This window comes from Acipenser ruthenus, chromosome 38, assembly GCF_902713425.1.
Source record: "Acipenser ruthenus chromosome 38, fAciRut3.2 maternal haplotype, whole genome shotgun sequence".
In the NCBI taxonomy this organism is placed as follows: Eukaryota; Metazoa; Chordata; class Actinopteri; order Acipenseriformes; family Acipenseridae; genus Acipenser; species Acipenser ruthenus.
In genome coordinates this window covers 1,530,295-1,555,505 of record NC_081226.1, presented here as the reverse complement: position 1 = coordinate 1,555,505, position 25,211 = coordinate 1,530,295, and the positions used below count along the sequence as shown (strand labels likewise).

Here is a 25,211-nt window from a genome sequence, read left to right as displayed (position 1 = left end):
AAGAGAACAGAGTGGTCGATTGTGTCAAAGACAGCAGAGAGGTCGAGGAGAATTAGAACAGAGGAGAGGGAGGCGGCACGGGCAGAGAGTAGAGAGTTGATGACTAAGAGAGGTTTCAGTGGACTGTGTTGGGCGAAAACCAGATTGGAGGTGGTCGAGCATAGAGTGTGTTGACAGGAAAGAAGAGAGCTGGGTGTGATGCAGGCCTGTTTGAAGGTTTGAATACGGCACTTCCAAACTGATACCGCAGAAATGTTAGATGGCTGTATCACATCAATATCAGGTTCTACTGTTTAGTATAATGGCTATATATTTTTTAACATGATCCTCATTTCAATACAAAGATAATTGAGATCATACAGTACATTTTTCAACACAGGTTTATTATAAGGTCTGATGAAAACTAAAGAAACATTTTGGCCTGGTAGGAACACACATTTGAGCTTATCTTTTTGTTTTGTAGTTGACAAGTTAAATGAATCAACCTTCATTAAGACAATCCCCACCTGGTTCGTTAGGGACATTTATTTAAAAATAAGAGAGGTCTGGTTTTGAATGACATCATGTTTCCCCCTTATTCCCTGTGGAGAACTTTGTGTAAGCAATCTTCACTGAGTGTGTACTTAGTCCATTTGGTTACTTGCTCAGATTTGTGCTGTGAGAAAGCAAGTTAACCAAAGGTTGTTTGGTTTAGAATTTGGTTATTGAACACAAAATCAGTTCTGAATTTCAAAAGGGAGTTAAGTCATTGAGTTAATTTGTAAACTGCTAATATGTGAAATGGCCCTAAATATGTCATTATATGTATGATATGCTACTTAAAAAAACACAAGAAAAACAAACATTTAAAATGCTACAGTTTGCATTATAATGTTGATAACATGCCATTACCTCATAAAAATCAATGTTGATTACTTCTTACCCCAGTAGTACAAGGCAGCCAATGTGATTGTGTGTGGATTTATAAGCCCTGCCCTTTTAAAACTAACAAGCAGCCACTGATCCTAGCAACTAGTAAAGGAATAAATCCTGAACCAGTCCCTTTGTGAGCATTAAAGGCTAGGTGAGCTTATGTACACAACACGTCTGCTTTATCAAACCATGTGTGCACAGCAAACATTGTAACTGGGTCTGGAGGAAAAGAAAAAAGTTTGCAGGAAAACACTTTTCTTCACTCAAGGCAGTTGGATTCAATGAAAGGTTTGACGTCAGGACAAAGGTGCAGTAACTTTGATTGTCTTTTCTTGTCTGTAAATTAAGAGCTTGCGAAAAGTTGGTGGCAATGGCCAGGTTAAGATGAGATGTTTTTTTTTATTATTATTTTATGTTTATTAGAGGATGCGCTGGTGCAAAATCAGGTACCCAGGTTAAAAAAATACATGGACATCCTGGGAAATGCTGAGCTGACATTTAGTTTGTGGGTAGCTATGCAAACCTCTGCTGTAAGATAGATAGACAGATAGATAGAAATATACAAGCATCCCACCCAGTCAGTTCTGAGTCTAATCAAGCATTGGAAAATCAAGTGTGGAAAAAGCTTGAACAGTTAAAAAATCTATACTGAATGGATGTGAGTTATTATGGTCAAGACCTTTCTTGATTAAATGTAATATTTTGGACTAACCTAGTGAATGTATGTGTGTGTGTGTGTCTATATATATATATATATATATATATATATATATATATATATATATATATATATATATATATATATATAGTTATTGAATGTTAATTAAGTATCAAGGTTAATTTAAGTACATTAAAGTCAATTTAAGCATTCAATTGTGACTATTTTGTTAGCTTCAATTACTTTAACTGCAATATGATCAAATACAGTTGCTGTTTATTTTGGATATGCATTTTTTTCACACATTGCTTGCAGTGATTCTGCTCTAGTTGTTTATTGATACACTGGTAGTGCTGATTCTGTTTAATGAGGTGTCTGGGAACATTAGTCCAAGGCAGGTGACAGTATATCATGTTTACTATCTGGTGGCAAGACAAACAACACTTACTGTAAGCATTTGTTCTTATTATTTAGTGTTGTGCTACACTGCCTAATTATTATTATTAATTAAGCAGACGCTTTTTATCCAAAGTGACTTACAGAGACCAAGGGGTGAACTATGCATCACAACTGCTGCTGCAAAATTACTTACAATACATCTCATCCACGGAGCACATGGAGGTTAAGCGACTTGCTCAGGGTCACACACACAGTCAGTGGCTGAGCTGGGGTTGAACTGGGAACCTCCTGGTAACAAGCCCCTTTCTTTAACCACTGGACCACCAAGCCTAATTAAAAAGTGCCAGTACACCAAACAAAACAGGTGCGGATTGACCGGACAGACAACTTGAATCTTTAAATGGCAGTACCTTTTATTTCAGAAGCTTGTAAATGATTCCTCATGAGGCACTTACCAGGGGCCCATGGCATATAAAGTATGAGCAACCGTGCCTGACTTGGTTAGCGAACCAACACAAACAGAAACACTGTGCTAAATATTGTCCTACCACATCTGATTGCCTTTTGTTAACACATGGAGGTACATAGTGTTCTAAAGACTGAAGGCCATTATGTACTCAGGTCACTTGTCCTAATTTGTTGGTGTTATTAAAATATGACACCGTCATGCTGCTTTAGCTGTAGCATGACTGTTTTATAGGCTTGGGAAATGAAATAACTTTGAGATCTGGCCATTGTGACAACAGCGTGCTGGAAAACATTTAGATACAGAGTAGAAATCTTGTAAAGGTCATATTGACCTTATGGTCTGAAACTGCTTCTGGGTGGGCAAGCTGAGCTTTCAATGCAAGTGAGATTATGATTTAATACTATAAGAGACCACGCTATTCGGTAACACTTTACATTGTGTCTCTAATCACTGTGAATATACACAGTAGTTACTTAGTAAATACACGTGTACTGTGCTTATGCATAATTACAATGTACCCAATTTGTACATCTTTTTTTCATGATATAACCCTAACCCTTTTCTGACACAATTGTGTGCTTACATATATCGTGCAAAAAGATTTACACACACTGTTTTTGTGTGCAGTCATGATTGCTTAATTTCCTAATTTCACTCCTTTGGTTCGTACGTGTGAAGGTCTGAGTAGACAGTGGCAGCAGTAACACAGCATGTTTTTATCATTTTCTTATAATGTTGGTGTTTATCCATACCTTTAAACACTCAATCACACAATTTGTAACATTTCACATTCAAGAATACCCTGCTCTCTCTCTCTCTCTCTCTCTCTCTCTCTCTCTCTCTCTCTCTCTCTCTCTCTCTCTCTCTCTCTCTCTCTCTCTCTCCCCCCCCCCCCCCCCACATCAAAAGCTCATCACTATGGCTAATATGAAAAAAAAACTTTGCTTTAAATCTAGCTACAGTAGAAACCATGTGGTTGCACACTAAAAAAAAAAAAAAGAAAAAAAGTTTCCTCCAATGTTGGTGGAAACATATCCTTAATCCAGGGATATGTTTCCCCAGTCCTGAGAAAGCTGATTTGGGATGAGAGGAACAGGGTTTAACTCACTCCGAAACGGGACCAGTAACAGGATTCTTGCACTGTAACTTTAATAATTTAGTTCAGGTCATCATGCACATTGCTGCATACCAGCCCTTCTGGATAATATTAGTACTTTTTTGTTTCAGGAAAGAATGGAAGATCCTGCGCCCTCAAGCTCCTCATCCCACCTCAAAAGGGAATCCAACGGCTCTTCTCAAGCAGAGGAAGTGATGCACATCGTAGCCGCTGTTGTGTACACCCTCATCTTCCTGCTGGGCACCACCGGAAATGGCCTGGTCATCTGGATAACTGGTTTCAAGATGTCCCGAACAGTCAACTCCATCTGGTTTCTCAACCTGGCCATCGCCGATTTCATCTTTGCTGCCCTACGGCCTTTTGCAGTGGTGAGGGAAGCGATGAGGTCCCATTGGCCCTTTGGCTCAACTCTTTGCAAGGTCAACGGCTTTGTTAAGTACCTCAACATGTACGCCAGTGTCTTCATCCTGACAACTATCAGCATTGACCGCTATGTTTTGGTCGTCCATCCTGTTTGGTCGAGAAACAACCGGTCCACTAGAAAGGCCTCCATCATCACCATAGTTGTGTGGATCATTGCAACCTTCTTCAGTGTGCCTTATATATTTCTGAGAGATGCGGTGATGGATTCAAGAGATCACAACAAGACCAGATGCGACTTCAGCTTCCTCGATGACTCGGATGATAAAAGGAGAATCAATCTGGCTTTGTATGTTACTCGTTTCACCTTTGGATTTCTAGTACCCTTTGTGGTCATAACCACCTGCTACGTGATCATTTGCTTGAAGATCAAAGACAGAAACTGGTCCAATTCAAACCGGCCCTTCATAATCATTGTGGCTACCATCGTCACCTTCTTTGTGTGCTGGATGCCCTACCATGTCTTTAACTTTTTGAAGACTACCAACCTCCCGAAACAGTTTCTCAAAGTTGGGTACAGGATATCCACCAGCATAGCCTACCTTAATAGCTGCCTCAACCCTCTTATGTACCTTTTTGTGGGCTACAGTTTCAGGGAAAGGGGGGGAGTATCTCTACTTTCAGCCCTCAAGAGTGTTTTTGCTGATGAACCAAACCAGATAAAACTGAACTTAAGTTCTGAGAGTCTGCGTCTGACGCTACGTAAAATGACTGGTACATTCACTAGTAAAGAATAATTGTTGACATTGCTCTACTGTTGCCAAGCAAGTTTCCCACCCTTTGAAAGGTCCAGTCCTTCACCAATGAGGAAGCTTCATTAGACGGCACTACCTCACAGTAGCAGATCGCTGTAATTTTCTGATTTCATTTTTTAGTTAAAATAACAGCCTAAACACCCAAGTCCTTTATTTTCAACTTTCTAAATAAATGTTACTGTTAAACCCACGTTTATTTTAGTAAGTATTTATTCACAATGGATCGGGACGTGAGAAAATCCAGACTTTGCTAAGGATTATTGTGGCGTTTCATGGAATGTTGTAAACGTAGAGATTGGTATGGATGTATTTTATTTGACCTTTGCTGCACTTACATAAATTGTTTGTGTTCATTTTTGTTTCATTTAAAAAAAAAAAATGTTTTTAATGACCTCTAAGGTTAACTGGCATAAAGTCATTGTAAAGAAGTAGCTGAGTTGGTAGTCTGAATAAAACAGGAGTTTTGAAGTTCTCACATGGCCTGGCATTGGTCTAATGCTCTGCGTCCAGGTCTCTCCTGATAACTACTTTATTAATCGCATGAATGAAAAAGTCATGACTCAAACTGATAACTCTTCAGCTAGACTAGATGTAATCTGCTAGCCACAAATAAATTATGATTAGCTGCATGGATTTCTGGTTGAGTCTACCAAGTTTGATAGGAGGCTGTGTAGTCCAGTGGTTAAAAAAAGGGCTTGGAACCAGGAAGTCCCCGGTTCAAATCCCACCTCAGCCAGTGACTCACTGTGTGACCCTGAGCAAGTCACTTAACCTCCTTGTGCTCCGTCTTACGGGTGAGACGTAGTTGTAAGTGACTCTGCAGCTGATGCATAGTTCACACACCCTAGTCTCTGTAAGTCGCCTTGGATAAAGTATACTGCGTACACTGCGTATATTTGCCATCTGCTGAATAAACAAATAATAATAAGAATTTAATTCCATAGCTGATTAATGATCAGGGTACAGTACATCAGATGACATGCACTTGAATATTCAAGTTGTATTTGTGTTTGTCTTCTGATGTACTGCATACAGTATTGTACAGTAATTGCACGACTGGCATACTTTGTGAAAAAGAAATACCACATTGCTTTGCTACCACATGTGACCACTGAAACGTGTTGTTAAATAAAATTTTACAAAAAAAATCATTTTGGGTGTCCATTTAAATTTAGCTGCAGGACAAAAATTATTATTATTATTTGTTTATTTAGCAGACGCCTTTATCCAAGGCGACTTACAGACTAGGGTGTGTGAACTATGCATCAGCTGCAGAGTCACTTACAACTACGTCTCACCCAAAAGACGGAGCACAAGGAGGTTAAGTGACTTGCTCAGGGTCACACAATAAGTCAGTGGCTGAGGTGGGATTTGAACCAGGGACCTCCTGGTTACAAGCCTCCTGATTACTAGCCCCTTTCTTTAACCACTGGACCACACAGCCTCCTAAATATAAAACATTAAATGTTTAATAGGGGCGTACCGATACTTGTACTCATAATTGCCTTTAATAAGATTTTATTTGCAGGTATTAAATAAATATGTTCATGTCCTTCCCTCACCTTTACAACTGAACACCAATCAATGGCAATCAACTTCCGTATTGAGTGTTTTACAACCCGATTGGAACAGAATTTTCCTCTCATCCGGAGCGCTGACATTTTTACTGCTGTACCGAAACTGTAAACTATTACCTAAATAAATAAAAGAAAACAGGTTTGTTCAAAATTCTGGGTGTGACAAAAATGTGCCGCTAATCATTGTATATCTCGAGTTTAATCATTTGTTTAACAAATAGATGAAATTCTTGCATAGGAAAACAACAGTTTAAATATGAAACAATCATTCAGCACTTCTTTTCCTCAACTTGCATTTGATGGGACAGGAAGCCAGTTCTTTGCATCAAGAGTTTTTCTTTCTCCGGAACAACAGGACACAATACACCTGCAGGGGTAAGGTTTGTTTTTAAAAGGTCACTTCTGTTTTTTGACAGTAAATAATTTCATTATTATCAGTCCCGTACAGCAGGAACTATTTAATGGCCCTGTAAATCTTGACTTAACTGACAAGAAGAAGTACAGTTTGTGAAAACATCCCTGTATTAAGGAATGCATCATAAAAATAGCACAGATGTACCTGATTATATATCAGTTATAGCATACACTATTTAAGGAGTGTTTTTCGAAGTTACAAGCTGATAATTTAAATACATGACAAACGGCCCGTTATAAAAAGCATTATACAGCCAATATACAGTATATTGTAGTTATTGTAGTATATATTGTAGCTCTAAAATAGTACATGCTTTAAAGCAGGCCTTTCGGAGTACTGTTGCTGGAAATTAAATAGCAGAGAACTGTGGCAGGGTGAAGGATGCAGGTAGCAACAAACAAACTTTGAACGCTCAGACTGGGTATAAATAGGGGCTCCCAAGGAGAAAAATGAAGAAAAAAAAAACACCAATCAGCTGACGATACAGAACAAAAACAAAGGATGTCTGTTTCGAGAAAATTCATATTCGGAGCCAGGAAAGAAATTAACTTTTCTGATACGAATGTTTTGTTGTTTATCTATAGTATGAAACAACCACTTCTGTGAAATTGTTTGCATGTACTCTTTGTTGTTAAGCACACCATTGCTTGCCTGGTTGAGCTAGCAAAGCTTGAAACAAGACCTTAATCATTATCTCTCCACCCCACCCAACCCCATTTTGTAATTACTGTGTACTTAAAGGAGTGTCTGACTTTAAAATCATTTTTTCGTACCCTTTTATTAGCAAAGCATCTAGTTCTTTGTCCTTGTCCACCGTTGCTTGTGTTTCAATGCTTTCAGACACAACACTATACACAAAAGATTTATGCAGTCCCTAATCGTGTGCAGTAGATTAAATACCCCTCAGTGGTTACAGTTAGGGTTGCCAACTGTTATGCATTTTACAAAACTCTTCCTTATTGGGTAGTAGGCCTACATTGTAAAGATCTGTCAACTCCCAATGAAGATTTCCTTTCACACTTCTGAGCAAGACAGTCGCTAGCACGTTCAATTTGGCTTTTCCAACTTGTGCCGTACATTTTGGCAGAGATCAAACACATAACTCCTATTATTTTAAAGATATTGTCTCCTTTAAAAAAATATGACTTAATTAAAGACTAAAGTAAGGGTTTTGGAGTATGTCTTTTTGGATCCTACAGTGTTAGTAAATACCAAAAATAAATTACCCATGATTCTTTTGCAATTTAACATACGATAACATAGGATTTGTAATTATAGCTTACTATGGGACTCTATACACTAAAATAGCATTCAATCATTTAAAGAATGTGTATACTTTTCAAGGGGCCTCTGAATTAGGACTGAACTGAGAAGGTTTTATACTGTAACGCCTTTAAAATTGTCTTCGCATGTGGTAATCTAGGGTTATTGCTTAAGTCCAACCAGAAACTAAACTTCCTCTTATTAAAAACATGTCTAGGTTTAATCGGAGATAATTGTAATTTACTCTTCTCTTAGCTGTGCACTAGAAGGGGGTATTAAAGCAAAACATCTTTCTTTTCAGTTCAGTAGTACACAGCAGTTCCTGTAGATCGCAGTGAAGAATACAGTATTTTACAGGTAAGTTTTATAATAAGAAATCTTTTTTCTTTTTTTTTTTGTATAATTTCTAGTCATCTTTATGTCAGACAATGAATAAAACATACAAATATACACATCTGTTTTAATACAAATGAGCTTTGTGATATTTATAATTTATTTTACTTATTAAATGACCAACATATCCATATAAGACTGGTCAAAACTGCAGTAACAGGGACTACTGTTGCCACTGAGCTTTATTCTCAAAGGATTTACTCTAAATACTTTTCAAACTTAGACCTTTAATGTTGGGGCTTGCAATTTGTCTTATGTTGTTTTTAGGGTCCTGATTTAAAGGATGTAGATTGTGTCCGTCTGTCTCACTATGTGCTGAACATCCTTGCTACACTGAACATGGCGAAAGAGAAAATGTTTTATTTGCAATTACTTTGTGGTCATCAGTATAATCTAAATAGCATAGCCTAAAGCTACGGCCAAACGTTTTTATATAATATATATATATATATATATATTAGCTCAAAGAGCCAGCTGCCCATATATATATATATATAAACATAATTTTGATATTTTATTTAACATCGTGTAATCAAAGAAACTACAAAATGATATCGCAAAAGTTTACCGGAAATCATAATAGTAGCAGGGCCTGCAAAATACAGTGCAACTTGGTGGTGTAGTGATGGGGATTTTTATCTGCTGTAGGACAGAGAACCATCAACCATTTTCCAGTTGCAGCTAAAAGCTTTAATATGAGTTTGCCCGTTAAAAAAAAAAAAAAAAAAAAAGGTAGTAAGTCCATTTTGGAGCAATAACAATCCAATAAAAACTCCATGAAATAGCAATGAAAATGTAACAAGGCAGTTAAGTGACATTTGAAGGGCTCCCACTCAATTGCAGCCAGGGTGCTGATTAGTCTCAGCTCAGACAGAGTGGAGCGGTTAAGTATTGTGGATGCTTAGAAACATTAAACTACTCATGAGCCAGAACATTTTGACTGATAACAGCAACTCAAAGTTGACAATCATTGTGTGGACGTGGGTTTACACTACAGCTAAAATGTTTTTTTTTTTTTTTTAATGTATTTACGACGTATCTGTGGTGCGCTGAGATGCCCGATTAACGACACAATATAATGAATGCGGCAGACAAGAGTTGCTTTAATTTAGGTACTAGGTTTGAAACTGGTTCTGAATGATTTTATAGTTATTGTGGTGAAAATGCGGAAATAAACTGAATAAACGAAATTAAAGAATGGTTTGGGAGGTTCGGCAATGATGTTTACATCACCGAATCCAATGCTGTAATAAATACAAGATACTGCTGAAACAGTTCAATTTGATGTGCCGTCTGTATTGGATTGAAACTATGTGTTAACAGCTGCATTGTAGGGACAGTGCTTGACAACAATCATGACCTAATTTTCCTGTTTTTGCTCAATGTTTTGGACACATGTTGAAGTGAAAACATACAGTAGTTTAATGTTTCCTGTTAGTCATTTGTTAACCAAGAATTATTATACATTCTTAAAAATAAAACAGGGGTTATATCAACTCATTGGGGGTAGATCTTCAAAGCTATTTACTCCAAAAAAAAAAAAAAAAAAAAGTCATCATTTTTTAGATCGTAAAAATATGCCCAATTCAGATTACTACTCATGCATTTCATTTAGAAATTTGTGAGTAGTCTGTAGTTGTTCCCTCCCCTCCCCTCTCAGAAAACAGTAACACTAATGGGGACTTAGATTAAGTAGCTTTCAGAATCTAGGATTTAGGACTTAATTATAATGGTTGAGAAAGGGCAGAGCACCAAAGTTTGGCTGTGGTGGAAAGGGGAACTGCTCAATGATTTCAATCCACGTGCTGCATACAACTGAATGTCTGGGTATGTTTTTGGTGCCACTCTAAAAAAAAAATATATATATATTTCTTCCTGTGTTTTTTAGAGAAAAGAATGGAAAATGCCAATCGCCGAACCTCTGGGTCTAGTAATTCCAGCTGCACTGATCTCCAGTTAAAGGAAAGCATGTACATCACTGCGGCCACTCTCTACAGCATCATCTTCCTGCTGGGGGTTGTCGGCAACGGAGTGGTCATCTGGATCACTGGTTTCAAGATGACTAAGACCATCAGCACTGTATGGTTTCTGAATCTGGCAATCGCAGACTTCATTTTTGTAGCCATGCGTATTTTTTCAGTGGTGAGAGAGATGATGCAGTATCAGTGGCCGTTTGGCAGAATGGTTTGCAGGCTAACCTATTTTGTCAAGTATCTAAACATGTTCTCCAGCGTCTTTATCCTCATGGTAATTAGCATTGACCGCTGTGTGTTGGTGAATTATCCGGTTTTCTGCAAAAAGCACCGGACAGTGAAAACTTCCTCTGTTGCTATTTCAGTGGTGTGGGCTGCTGCCATCCTGCTCAGCTCGCCCTATATGATCTTCACAGATGTATTTTTCGACATCAAGAACAACCAGACCAAATGCACCTACACTTTCGGCAATGGAGATATCAACTACAAATCAAGAGAGGTTCTCATTTTATACATCGTTCGGTTCATTGTTGGGTTTGTGGTCCCTTTTGTGGTAATCACGGTTAGCTACGTGACCATCGGCTGGAAGGTTAAAGGCAAGAACTGGGCCAAAACATCCCGCATGTTTAAGATCATCCTGATTACCGTGGTGGCCTTTTTCATCTGCTGGCTCCCGTACCATATTTTCACCTTCCTCAAAAGAAGCACTTTGCCTAAATGTCACCTCCTTCTAGGATACCGTCTGGCAGCCAGCTTGGCCTACTTCAATAGCTGCCTAAACCCTATTCTCTACTTTTTTGTGGGTTTCTGCAGCAGGCGAAACTTCCCCTGCTCCTTGTTGTCTGTCTTAAAAAATGCATTCAGTGAGGACTCTGAGAAATCAAGTGACAGTCAATCATCCAAAGTGAGCGTTCAATTAAATAAATATACCAGTCAACGACGACCGTTTCAAACAGGATTCTGGCAACAGGACCGCTATAAAATAGGCACTTCTTGTAAAGACAACCTACAATTTTAAAAAGGTGAGTAACATTTTCTTGCCTACATTACACATTTTAACACAATTTCGATACTTAGGGCCATATTTTCAGAGCATTTACTCCAGTCTTTAATTCATTCCTATTTTGGAGGTTAGAAAAGTTTTTGTTCCTTAGGTCATATATGATCTTGCTATACGTTTACTCTGCTGTTACTGCAGAATACAATCTCTACTCCTCACTACAGCATGTGCGTGAGTGCCCCAGATTGTCCAAAAAAAATAAATAAATAATGAGTGCATGTATACAGCAACACTGTTGATGAAACAGCTATCCCAAGACAAGGAAAGTGTGTCACCACTGTATATATTTCAAACAACACTTTTTGGTTACCTTTGCCTTCTTGGTACACCATAGCATGTTCATAGAAAGACAAAACAAAGGCATACAAATAATAAAACCCCAAACTCATGGAAAAGAGCGCAAAACACTTTATAAAGAGCACAAAGCTTTTATTACATTATACAGAGATAGCAGCGGCGGTGTTGGCATCAGTCACAGAGGGGGAGGGTTACAAGGGTTGTGGGACTGTTGTTGGCTGCAGGTAAGAGTATATAGTTAGATATGCCACTGAACAGAGTTAGAGGAGACTCTGGTAGAGCTCTGGGGTTCATGCAGGAAAACAGAACGCAGTGCAGCCCAGCAGCTTAGATTCTTAAACTGGTGGTGAGGGAGGTGGGGAGTAAGAGGGGGGCTTAGTGTTACTGGAACAAATGGTCATATGAACACTACAAGAAACTAAAATTGAGCAGTCAATAAGAACATGATAGAGGAGGGTCCTCAAGCCAGGGCCAAAACTGAAAAGGAAAAAAAAAAAAGAAAAAAAAAACCATGAGAAAATTAAATGATATCCTTTTTGTGTTTGTTTTTTAAGTTTTGAAAATCAGGTGTGTGTGAACTTACAGAAACCCTGCCAGATTCAATACTGCCTGACTGCTCTGACAAAGCTACTTTAGATCTTATTATAGATATGATGCATTTCTTCTTTAATGTAAATCTTTAAAGTAAATCTTACATTATCAGCAACATTAAATGTAAACACTACTGCTATCACTACTTTTAGGGATCTATTTTAAGAATAGTCCAACCATACTGTATTCATAATTACTATATCAGTCATCTTTTCAATTTACTAACGTGCAGTATGTACAGTGGAATATCAAACATAGATCAGTATCTGGCTTTGTGCATTGCACGCCTTTGATATAAATGTATTTCTTCTCATTTGCTTACCAGTTAGTGCTTCCTGTGCAAAATATTTCACATCCACATCCTGGTCTTGGGTTAACTTTTCTAACACTGGTTTTACTTCATTTTGCAAAGTGCTAAAAGAAAGAAAAATATATTATCATAGATAAGATGCACATCTCCTGATACATCTCCTGTCACATCAAGACTTTTCAAGACTTCCTGAGATTGCTGATGGAATAAATACAGTGGTGGACTCACTGTCTCTGTCAATAGTCTAATGAACTACTAGAATTTCAACCATATGTAATACATACTTACTATATCAGTATCTTTTCACATACAATTAAGAACAGTATTACAACCATTTTTTGACTTTCACCATATACCTGAATATTGCATTACTCTTCTCAAAACTGGCTTACCTGTTGTCAAGAATGGGTCCTATTTTCTGTAAAGACTTGGCAACGTTGAAGCGGACGTTAGCCACAGCATCCCCTGCCATGCGGATCACTGTAGGCAGCATGTGCTTCGTGGTGATTTCCTGCCCGCACACATCAGACAAAACCTGGACAACAAAAAAAACAGGCAAGGGTTAAACACTGCTGCATGAAGCAATTTTATTTTTCTAAAATCCACCTCCCATCATCAAAAGTGAAGGCCAGTGTTTCCCAAAGTTTTCATTGCGGGAATCCAATTTTAAATGATTTGGGTCTGCAGTGATGCTGTATGCAGTCCTGGGTCTCAATTCAAGCAGAGACTGCCCGTGGGCTAAATTGTATGTTTGTTTTGTGATGTAAATAACATAGAGACCGCCAAACTCATTTCACATGTGGCCTAAGAAGAGGGGACTCGAAGATGAATGGCACTGACCCTGTTTTCAATTTGTTTCTTAGATTATTTCATGTTCGAAGTTATGGGATATAGATTCCAAAAACCCTGTAAGGATCTCACATTAATGCAAAACAAAGTGGTCATCCTGTGCAGATAATTGGGGTCGTTCGACATGACCAGCACTTTTGGGATGATGGTAGCCTGAGCCCAGTCCTTTCCAAACTTCTCCACCAACTTCTTCAGGTTATTTGTAGCTGCCTCCCGAATAGCGTAAACTACACGAACAAGCAAATCAAAACAAATAATTAATCATTCATACAACGCATTATCTTATATTATATTATATTATATTACATCTCTATTTTACGGCTAGTAATTTATTTTTGTATAAATATTTAAGCTCTTTATTCTTTAAGGTTTAATTGTATTACATTTTGTTTAGCTTAGAGGATTTTATTTAATGTTTTAAATTGTACTAACTAATGCCAAAAGTTTTGCATCACCCAACAGAATTAACTCATTTTACTTGAAATCTGTACCTGCATATGGTGCAGTGATATGGTAAACGTACTTTCTAATCACCCTGAACTTAACAAAAAATCTGACATCTAACATGAAATACTGTACTACTGTTACGGTTAAGGTAGACTTTTGCAATATCATTTTGTAGTTTGTTTGATTACATGATGTTAAATAAAAGATCTAAGTTATGTTCATGTTTTTTTTTTTGTTTTTAAATTATGTGTCAATCCAAAAATTCTATGTGATGCATAACGTTTGGCCATTGCTGTATAACAACAGCTTGGAAATTTAATTTCAGTCTATAGAGAGAATGAAATGGATCACAAACTCTGAATAATACCCACCGTGGTCCACTAACCAAGCCATGCAGAGGGAATTCAGCTTCTCGTCAAAGAACTCAACACCCTACAGAAAAACAAGCAGTTTAGGCCAGTTGATGTTTTACTAGGAACACATGTTTTTGCATTACAGTCTATTGTATAAGCAACATTCTTACTAATTTATCTGTTGGATCTTTTTGTTTTCCAAACTTTATTTTCACTTCCCCAACGGTGCACTTCACTTTTCCTAGTCATTTCTTTCTTGTGTTACAGGCAAAAGGGCTTTGCTTTCTGCACACAAAGCTCCCAAACATCGCTCTGAACAGACAAATCTGAAGGCACAGTGTGAAGTCCTGTGCTTCAGGTGTTGTTGAAACAGTTACAGTGCAGGATCAAGCTTTACCAATGGACTGGTTCCCATAAGACTGGGTGACAATCGATAGCTTTGGAAAGGTTTTGACACAGTATCTACTTGTTAGTGAAATCTGTGTAACTGATTTTTTTTTTTTTTTTCCCCCCCAACTAAAGTACATATGATTTGATTCCTGTTGAAATGTTCTGTAATTAAAAAAAAAAAAAAAAATTGGTAAATCTACAATAGATGGAATAAACCACAGATCGAAACATGAGTATTTCATTATTATTTTAAGTCTTACGGTAAAACCAAATGTTATTATAGTTAATTTAACTTGGATTTGAATAAACAATTAAAAACCTTAATTTATTAACTCCTTATAATGCTACAGAAATTAGCTGTAAAATAAGACAAAACAGAGTCAGTTTAATGTAACAGATTACCACCAACTGCTTGAAGAAAAAAAAAAAAAAATAAAAAAAAATATATATATATATATATATATATAGATATATATATATATATATATATGCACAGAAACAAATCTACCAAAACCAGTGTGACTGGGGCAGACAGAAAGCAGGGTCTTCAATGTATTCTCACCAGCTGTCCCGCCAGCAGTGGCATGTACTCGATGATGGCCAGACGAACCCTCCACTTGGCATCCTCAGCCAACTCCACTATAGCAGGCAACAGGGACTGGGACAACTGTCTGATCCCAATCACCTCATTCACACAGTCCAGGTTGGAGATTATGTTGAGCCTCACCTCTGGGCACTGCGTACAAGGGGGCAGAACAAGGAAGATTATTAGTAACGTACATCCCCTGCCATTCACAAAAAAGTAGATCACTGTGACCATAACTGACCATATGTACAGCTACGGCCAAATGTTTTGCATCACCCTAAAGAATGAACTAATTTTGCTTCATAAAGCCGCATGAAACCTGCTGAATAATACTTTTGCAATATCATTTTGTAATTTCTTTGATTACATGATGTTAAATAGAAGATCTACATTATTTCTCAATCCTAAAATTCTAGGTGATGCTAAACTTTTGGCCACAGCTGTACATGCGAAAATACACTTTCAATAATGTGTGTGAATGAGTGTTCAAAGCAAGTTTGAGACATACAGTATGTAAAATTGTGACGTGTGCATACTGTACATGCAGTCAGTGCAGACACCTCTACTATATTCCCATCAATGGGGATAACAAGACAATCTATTGTTAGATTATCTTGACAATTAACAAGTCAATCTTTTTTTTTACACATTCATCCATGAATTTAATACTTGCCAATCGTAAAATTGGCTGCAAAACATATAGGAAAATAAGTCAAGTACATCAACATTTCTAAGGTAACTGGTGGAAACCGAGATGGTTTGAATGCTTCACCTCATCCTTGAGCTGTGCAAGGAACAGTGGCAGGAGGTGCTCCACGGTGTTGTCTTTGCCCAGGATAGGAGACAGACCCATGATCACAGAGGCCAGGGCTGACTTCACGTGCTGATTTGCATCCGATACCAACTCCTGATGAGACAGATAAAGAACAAGTTACCGGTGCATCAGGAATATGCATCCTCTGCCAAGGACAGAAGAAAAAAAAATCCCACTTCAGGTGTCGTATGCTGATGTCCACAGCATGTAAAATCTGACACATACGGTGGGAAGTTAAAACAAATGGGGCATACAGCTGTGTGTCAAAAACAAATACATCATCTTTACCACTGATATGGCTAAGGTTAAAACAATACGGCAATGAAATGGTTCATTTTTAACAGTGTAATGGAACTTGACTGTGAGAATCGACACAACAAAAAGTGTACTGTCTCTATATTGTCTATATTGCATAAACCCCAAAGGGAATTGGTGTGCACTCCTCCCTTTCTGAAGCTCTGCATGCAATATTGTACATCTGTATGCGCTGTGCTGTGTTTACTGTGCTGTAAAGAGCCTAGTTTGAAATGAGAATGCCTGTTCATTTATCAATTTGATTAATGAGCACCACCTACAGGGCAGCTGAAAGTACTGCAACAGATGAAATTGCTAGTGCCAGGGGTTTAATAATTTTCCAACCCCTTTTTGAAGATGTTTGAAGTACCACGCTACAGATTACTTTTACGAATTTTAAATTATATGTAGACTTGTACACAATAAAAAAAAAAGAAACAATTATAAAAGTGGCGCGGAGTTCCATGTTTAAAAACAAAAATCAGAGGCTTAAGAGTAAAATGTAATAATCCTACAATACATGGAATAAAATCTGTATGTCCAAAAAGAACCTGTAACCATCACTTAAATGATCAAAAAGGTAAAAAAAAAAAAAAAAGAGGGTGTTTTTTTAAATATTTTGGGCAGGAATAAAATGATAGGTAAAGTGGGTTACAGCAAACTTACCTTACAGTGTGTATTTATGCAATTAGATTCAAAGTGTCTGTCCACTAACCTTCACACAGGGCAGGATCTGTGTCATGATCACATTCTCCCGACAGTCTGCTGACAAATTCTCACAAAACTCTGATAGAGAAATTAAAACAAACAAAAAAAAAAGATACAAGATGAGTTTTTAAATTGGACATGTTTCCACAATTAAATACAAGGTTAGCTCAGCCTGTTTGTTCTCTCACAGCTACCAAATACTAGTTTGCCCACATCAAGATGGTGTTTCCAGGCATTATATATACAAGCTATTGGTGGCAAACAAAGCTGACCCATCAAAGTTTAAATGTATGGAAGCTTTTGATGGCATAATAGAAAGATGGTGCTTCTGAAAGTCCGTAGAGTTAAATTGCACTTAAATACGTAATAAACCGCAGAAAAAACTGCAAAAAATAGATTCCATAATCTAATGTCTAAGGCAAACAGCAACTAAAACCAAGGCTGTATCTAGGCCGCCACGGGTTGATTTATTTATTTTTTCATTTATTTAATTAGTGTTTGCACGAGAAAAGCATGTGGCGTTTACTTTGTGGTGTGCATAACTGAATGTCCACTGGGGGCTAAACAGTGACAAGTTCATATTACAGCAAACTTCAAACCCAAGCATACAGTGGTGAAAAGAATGAAAGCCTACATTAATTACCCTATTAAACCTCTTCTCTTGTCATTTTTCTTCCCAACACAGGTGCAGTGATTATAAAAGCCTCACCTTTGACCTTGTGTGATGCAGCGGCTCGCACTTCGGCCTCACAGTCCTTCATGAGGTTCTGGAATGCCGGAACTAGGTCTGTCTTTGTGATTTCAGGACCCACTGCCTTCTGAAGCTGTAGAGAGGGAGGATAGCAAAGGCTTTGACCATTAGGAAAAGGAGTACTAACCAAAGCTTTCCAATCTGTTTTCTTACTTTATATTAGCACAGATCTCTAGTCCCCCATTGAAGATTGTTCTTTGCATGTTTTTTTTTAAGGATATTAACTGTAGCTTTGGTTTTTTTTTTTTTAATTAATCAATTAACAATTTGCTTAAGTAAAGTTAAATCTTTTAATCAGTTCAAAGTTCATTTTACTTACCTCGGTGAACTTGTCTGCCACCATGTAGCGTACACGCCAGGATTTGTCCTCTGTGGCTTGCCGTAGTGTTGGCAGCACCAGGGATTCCAGGTCTTCTTGAGGCAGAAGCTGAGCAATGTTTACACAGGCTTCCACTGCGAGTAAACGCACTGAATCCTGACAGACACCAAAACACAGGAAAGACAGTCAGCTCTCTGCTCATTATTTTAACCACTTCATTGCTACTGCGGGGTCATGCATGTCCATTTGGAGTCATGCTAAAAGACAGGATATTCTGCTTTCCTTTAAAATTTAATTCATTCCTTTAAAGTCACCTTGGAATTACTCGTTGCAAAGAGAAGGGCATTCATCAGCTTGTGCCACTGCTATATCAGATCAAACACTTCGTCCCTTGCTTTTGTGTGAGGTGGATATTTTTAATGCAAGCACGAGCAAAAGACCAAATCATACCAAGTACACTGTGATCACAAATAATTGTTGGTAAACATTGCATCAATACATTTATTTCCAATACCTTTAGTTGGGAGTGATAGTGCGTTTCTAAATTCTTTGGATGGATATGCTCAAAGGTTTCTCGCATCGTTTAATGCATGCGTCACAGATTACCGGGGTATGGTAAAGTGGCACCTCTTTCAATGGGTTACAGCATTTGCCTTCGGTGGTCACCGAATTTGATTGACGACAACTCAACCAATCAAAACTGTAAACCAAGGAGACGTAGCCAATATGTTAATAATCAAACTAGCGGAAAGGGGAGATAGGGGGGAGATGAAGGGGCAACAGGGCGAAGGAAGAGGAGGAGCCGAGGTGCACAGACCTGCTCGTCGGAGGCGAGGTTGGAGAACATGGGGATGATCTCACTCTTGATGTACTCCAGCTCCAGAACCTTGGCAAACTCTCCCAGCTTGGAGGCGGCCGCTCGTCTAACCATGGGGGTGTCGTCAGAGCACAGGCTGCGGAAGTGCCTGCGCAGCACACAAGCAGAAAAAGGAAACATCAACTTGCATTGATAATGGGGGTGGGGGGCACATTTCATACTAACACGGTTTGAATTGTTAGTGCTAAAGAGATATATCAAGCTTAATACAGTGTGGAGTAGTGGTTAGGGCTCTGGACTCTTGACCGGAGGGTTGTGGGTTCAATCCCAGGTGGGGGACACTGCTGCTGTACCCTTGAGCAAGGTACTTTACCAAGATTGCTCCTGTAAAAACCCAACTGTATAAATGGGTAATTGTATGTGAAAAAAGAATGTGATATCTTGTAAGTCGCCCTGGATAAGGGCGTCTGCTGAGAAATAAATAATAATAATAATAATAATAACAATAATAATAATAACAGACTTCTCATAAATAATAAGCAAGCCAACTGACAGTGCCCTGACAGTGCTGTACTTTTGCATATGCTAGTGAAGGCCCCCCCAACTGTTTTTATTCTCGCTGCATTGTAAATGTACATTTATTGTAAGTCAAAGTTATCACAAGTATAGTAAAGTAAGCCATGAGTGCTGGACACTCATGGACAGGGGATAGATAAAGTGTGCCTGCGTTGGTGTTTAATTAAATGCATTTGAGTGACATCCAGAGCTGCATACTCACTGTCTGATCTCAGCCTTGACCGCGCTGGACACGCGAGGGTAGCACACACTGAAGAGGCCACATGCGGAGGTGCGTGAGGTGAACCAGTCCCCGCTGGCCAACCTCTTCACAAGTGGGACGAAGTGAGCCTCCAGGTCAGCTGGGGAGTGCTCCTGAGAGATGGAACGCAGAGACTCCACCGCCTTGTCTCTCACCACGGTCTCCTCCACTGTGGCCAGACTCTCCAGAGGGGGCTGAGGACGGATCATTGAAAATGCAAATCACAAGGCAGTCAACCTATGCACTCCCCCCCCAAGCCAAACCTGGCTCTTCGAATGGTCAAATATGATTTTATTTGTTTAAGACTGTACTAGTACCATACACAAAAATGTACCATTGCTCGACTCGTAGTCATCACAGTCTACCTCTCTGTTCTTTTAGGTCCACCTACCCTCTGCTCTCACTGGTGTTTCTATTCTTAGGAGTCTGTTTTACCACGTGTAGGGTTTGAGTTGCTGTTAACAACTGACTCTTTGTAAACCACTCACTCTAAATGTCTATTCAGTTTGGCTCTCTTGCAGAAAAAAGGCTGGCGACCCCGTGGGCTAGATCCTTAAAAGTTTTACCTCCAAATCTTCAAAACAAATTAAATATTAAATAAATAAATAAATAAATAAATAAATAAATAAATAAAAATCAGAAAGGAAAAACGTATCTAAATTAAGTTACCAGATTAGAAAAATGCAACCCTGAAATTTTATTTAGGGGGTTTGAAATTCATCTAAAGTTGCTTTACCCTGTCCTATGACAACATTAGCGACACAGTTAGTCTGTTTCAGATGTCAATGTACGTACCAGTAAGCAGTGCACATACTCTGGACCTCCAACCAAACAGGTGAAAGTACCAAGCTGCTCTGCAAGTGCCAGCAACACCTCATCCTCATCATAGATTGTGTCTGCAGAGTCAAAATTAGAATACAATGATCACAAAACCAGTAAACTGCAGCATAAACTAAATACATCCCAGATGCATCTAGCACTGGGGTGGCCAATCCTGGTCCTGGAGAGCCGCGGAGTCTTCCGGTTTTCGTTCCATCTGCGTTCTCAATTACTTAATTGAACCAATTATTTTACTAATTATTCAACACTAAAGAAAAAAAAAATCCAGGTCTTTAGCCATTGATGATGTAAAGATACACAGAAAACCTGTAGCATCGTGGCTCTCCAGGACCAGGGTTGGCCACCCCTGATCTAGCACACATAAAGAAAAACGTATGGCGTTATTTCTGTTTCTGTTACACCAAATCTGGGCAAGTAGTTATGATGGCAGGAGTCTTAAATAGGACCTAAATAGCTCATCATGAAATTGATTCCAATCATTTGCAGCAAAAAGAATGCAGTTCAAAATGTAGACTGCAAGTATATAAAGTTAATTTAATGACAAAGCTAAACCCTGATAGACATACAATCTCAACATTAAAAAAAAACACCACTGTCTTTACCACATACTGTACTGCATTTACTAATGAGAATATATTCTATATGCTGCTGTATATGGCTGTGAAATTTTGAGGCTTGGGTTTCAAATCAGGATACTCTGACCTTCAGAAAAGTGCTTTAGACTTCAGATGATGAACATGTTTCCTGGTCTATTGAATAATCAGGATATAAATACAGGTTAAAAGTGTTTTCTTCTTGCGTAAAATAGAAGATGCCACAACACAATGAATGACAACATATTATGGGTTGTATTGATTTAGTTTCCCTAGCTTCAGTCGAAAGCTGAGGGAACACGAAACCGCTTGGAGCTCGGTTTCGGGAGACTAGGTTTCAGGCCACTGCGTGGCACACCAGGAGAGGCTTGGGGTTTGATACAGCAAAGTGGCTTTGTGTTCCCTCAGCTTGAGGGTCATGAGTTGACAACTGGTCAAGTAAAATGTATCTAGCTGAACACACAATGAAGGACTGGAATCCCTGCTTTCTAAAGGAGCGTGTTAATGCGAGACCTGTTAGGAAGGGCAGCAGTTCACTGCGAGTCCTCTCCACTCCGAGAGCCAGCGCAATGGTGGACAGCTTCTTGATGCTGTTCAGGCGCAGCTAAAACGGAAACAAAAAAGACTTTCACATGCCGACCAAAAAAAAATTTTATTCTTACATTTCACTCTCTTGATGTGCATTAAAAGGATTGCTCAGAAGATGAAATTAATGCATTCTCTGAACGTAGTCCTTTACAAACAGCGGCAGGGACTTGGGCTGTACTATTCGCATAGCTGATAATGACCCAGGACATGTGTATAAGAATATCAAAACAATATTTTTTGTTTGTTTTCGAAAGAAATTGGTAACAATTTGTAGTATGCAGCAATAGTAAAGGTGTAATAACCATAAGATTATATTTCCATTATTATTTTATTTCTTAGCAGACGCCCTTATCCAGGGCGACTTACAATTGTTACAAGATATCACATTATTTTCACATACAATTACATTATTTTTACATACAATTACCCATTTATACAGTTGGGTTTTTACCGGAGCAATCTAGGTAAAGTACCTTGCTCAAGGGTACAGCAGCAATGTCCCCCACCTGGGATTGAACCCACGACCCTCCGGTCAAGAGTCCAGAGCTCTAACCACTATTCCACACTGCTGCCCATTTCCATTAGCATGACAGCCCTTTGCTGTTTTGCTATTATTTTTTGTTTCCTAAACTTACTTTCCACTTTTACTCTGTCATATAACTACATTAACCATCGAGGTAATTTGGCCCAAACCAAAACCAGCTTCCTCTGGTTTGTAGTGTAGAGGCTATTTCACACTGGTATTTAAGGCATGCAATTATGGTACAAATAATAATTCAACATGTGCATTTCTATTTGAACCTTGCACACCAAGTCTGTAGTTGTTTTACAGCCCTGATTTCTGAAACGCAAATGTATCGCTATAAAATCTGTAAAAAACAAAAAAAACACAAAAGCATTTTTAACCCAAAATGCAGGTTTATAGGCTGAATGTGTTTATAAAAAGTCGGTTTTCTAAGCGTAGCCCACAGCGCTTGTCACTACACCTTTTAAGTTGGCTTAACAGTTTTAACATTACAGACTTTTCTTTAATGTAACGATATGTATCTCTCTAGTAATATATTAATATTAACATTAATAATAATAATAATAATAATAATAATAATAATAATAATAATAATATACAGGGTGGTTATATAAGTAAGTTTTCCACATCAACGCACCATATCATTGATGTGGTAAACTTACTTTCTAACCATCCTGTATATATAATATAATATAATATTTAGTGAGCATGGAGTCTGAGTGGGGAAAGAACAGGCACAATGTGTACCGACCCAGTTGTTCTGTATTTGGTTAACATCTTGGGTACCACAGTAATTAATAGGCTATTCAGTGACGTAATCGCAAACCGTTAAAATATCTGTTAAAATGCTAATTACAGCATATGACTACTACGTTATAATTTTTGATACTTATCAACAAGGGCTACCAATGGAGCATTCGTTGTTGCTGTCAAATGACGATAAAATCTTGTTTTAACTACCATTTTTCTAAAATATTATTTATAATTGATTACAAAAAAAGTGCATAACAATAAACAACAAAAAAAACAACAACATTCAATTAATATTTTTGAAATAAACACAATTCTGACCTCGACTGCTTTTACTACAACACACACAAGTGCACCACTATTGATTTTTCGATTAGATGATACGAAGATAATTGATAAGCGAGCGTTTAACTCGGTGTGTACCTGTAAAAGACCAATCGTTTACTGTAAGCGCAGGTCAAGTTTAATTTCATCAACTTACATAACATGCGTCACAGTTCCTGCTAGAACAATCTTCCCTGCAAAGTACGTTAGACCGCTGCGTCATGACTTTTTAAATTAAAAATAAAATCCTATTCACAGGTCAGCGCGTTACCAGTGTTATACTGACAGTGGGTTTTAGTTAATAAACACAACTGAATTACCTTAAAACTGTCACCAATAACGTATTTCTTCAAACCCTGTATAGTATCTGCCTGCATTGCAACAGAGTCCTGTTTCATTCAAAAACTCAGAGAACGCATTATTATTATTTTGTTTTTATTATTATTATTATTATTATTATTATTATTATTATTATTATTGATAACAGATATAAACCTAATACAGACAGGCCATTTCGAGTATTGCATACTGACATATTCTGATGTTACGATACACGTAAATACAGAAGTTTTCTCAAACAAAAATAACAGTTTTGATAGCGTGAGTAACGTTGACCAAATCAACTCCAGCCACCTCCCCTTTGTCTCTTGCGCAGTTTTGTTTCTCTTTGATATTTCGAGGCACTCCGAGTGCCAGTGTCTTATTTGTATTATTGTGAATAAAAGGGTCAGGACGGACCTGCACGTCCTCGTTGCGCAGCTCATCGATGAGCACGGCGATGGGATAGAGAGAGTCGTCTCCGTCTGCCGCCGCCATCTTCAGAGTGCTTGGGTAGACTGAAGTTGAGAGCAAACGGGGTTCCCACTCCCGGCCAGCAGGGGCTGCCTGTGCCTGGCACAGCACAAGGAATATTGGGCAAAACCCAACCTGTCAATCCACACGGTAAAGCGTGACGCATGCCTAAAAAACTAACTAAATAAATAAATAAATACATTTTAAAAAGCTGCAGTGGAAATGAATCAACATCTGATGGTTAAGTTTATTTAAAAAAAAAAAAAACGGCTGCTGTTGCAACTTGAAATCGCTCTGCCACTATTTATTTATTTAATTAATTAATTTATGTAAGTAATGTATTTTCCCTTATTTTTTTTTCAGGTACATGCTTTGACGCAGGACACACTCCTGAGAGGAAATGATCTAGGAAATGCACGTTGAACAGATATCCTGATAATAAGGCCTAGAAGTTATAACAATCTTCTTTCAGAAATGCACAAATGCAGGCTAATGGAAAAAGCACATAGTGTTATTATTATTTAGCAGACGCCTTTATCCAAGGCGACTTACAGAGACTAGGGCGTGTGAACTATGCATCAGCTGCAGAGTTACTTACAATTACGTCTCACCCGAAAGACGGAGCACACGGAGGTTAAGTGACTTGCTCAGGGTCACACAATGAGTCAGTGGCCGAGGTGGGATTTGAACCAGTGACCTCCTGGTTACAAACCCTTTTCTTTAACCACTTGACCACACAACCACACATCTTTTATATCCCTGGGTTACGCATCCCTGCCACACTGAAGCAGTCGTCATGCATGCTTCAGAAGTAAAGATGTTAATACGTAACTCAGTGGTACGCTGTCAGTTAAAATACAGCTGCCATTAAGGGCCTGTGTAAACACAGTGTTTGATGAGACATAAAACCCAGATCCTATTGTGATGCATAGTTCACCCCTTCGTCTCTTGTTAGTAGCTTTGGATACAATTGCCTGGTAAATGACTCATTAATAATAATAATAATAATAATAATAATAATAATAATAATAATAATAATAATAA

General features: G+C 38.2%; 3 protein-coding genes across 3 annotated transcripts; 2 read left to right on the top strand and 1 right to left on the bottom strand.

Moving 5' to 3' along the window:
- Window positions 1-1,025: 1,025 nt before the first annotated feature.
- On the top strand, window positions 1,026-6,767 carry LOC117434280 (chemerin-like receptor 1). The gene is made up of 2 exons (XM_034056927.3): window positions 1,026-1,219; window positions 3,666-6,767. The coding sequence occupies exon 2, from the start codon at window positions 3,672-3,674 to the stop codon at window positions 4,710-4,712; it is 1,041 nt and encodes a 346-aa protein (XP_033912818.3). The 5' UTR covers window positions 1,026-1,219; window positions 3,666-3,671; the 3' UTR covers window positions 4,713-6,767.
- Window positions 6,768-8,068: 1,301 nt separating this feature from the next.
- LOC117434267 (formyl peptide receptor 2-like) lies at window positions 8,069-14,762 on the top strand. Its single transcript, XM_034917443.2, has 3 exons — window positions 8,069-8,342; window positions 10,267-11,373; window positions 14,526-14,762. Exon 2 carries the CDS (start codon window positions 10,275-10,277, stop codon window positions 11,367-11,369), a length of 1,095 nt encoding a protein of 364 aa, XP_034773334.2. The 5' UTR covers window positions 8,069-8,342; window positions 10,267-10,274; the 3' UTR covers window positions 11,370-11,373; window positions 14,526-14,762.
- On the bottom strand, window positions 11,804-24,264 carry LOC117433644 (serine/threonine-protein phosphatase 2A 65 kDa regulatory subunit A alpha isoform). Its single transcript, XM_034917442.2, has 15 exons — window positions 24,114-24,264; window positions 21,701-21,791; window positions 20,550-20,650; window positions 19,716-19,948; window positions 18,938-19,085; window positions 18,121-18,276; window positions 17,760-17,874; window positions 17,058-17,128; window positions 16,007-16,141; window positions 15,211-15,384; window positions 14,277-14,337; window positions 13,531-13,685; window positions 13,002-13,144; window positions 12,622-12,713; window positions 11,804-12,185 (listed from the first exon to the last, which is right to left on the bottom strand). Exons 1-15 carry the CDS (start codon window positions 24,189-24,191, stop codon window positions 12,169-12,171), a joined length of 1,770 nt encoding a protein of 589 aa, XP_034773333.2. The 5' UTR covers window positions 24,192-24,264; the 3' UTR covers window positions 11,804-12,168.
- Window positions 24,265-25,211: the final 947 nt, after the last annotated feature.

What these genes read in the sequence shown, in the direction of transcription:
- LOC117434280 (XM_034056927.3), top strand. Translation starts at nt 3,672, where the DNA reads ATGGAAGATCCTGCGCCCTCAAGCTCCTCATCCCACCTCAAAAGGGAA.
- LOC117434267 (XM_034917443.2), top strand. Translation starts at nt 10,275, where the DNA reads ATGGAAAATGCCAATCGCCGAACCTCTGGGTCTAGTAATTCCAGCTGC.
- LOC117433644 (XM_034917442.2), bottom strand. Translation starts at nt 24,191, where the DNA reads ATGGCGGCGGCAGACGGAGACGACTCTCTCTATCCCATCGCCGTGCTC. An exon ending in TTGCACAGCTCAAGGATGAG is followed by an intron (nt 15,385 to 16,006) that starts GTGAAGCATTCA and finishes CCTTGTACGCAG; the next exon opens with TGCCCAGAGGTGAGGCTCAA. An exon ending in GGACCCATTCTTGACAACAG is followed by an intron (nt 12,714 to 13,001) that starts GTAAGCCAGTTT and finishes TCTTTCTTTTAG; the next exon opens with CACTTTGCAAAATGAAGTAA.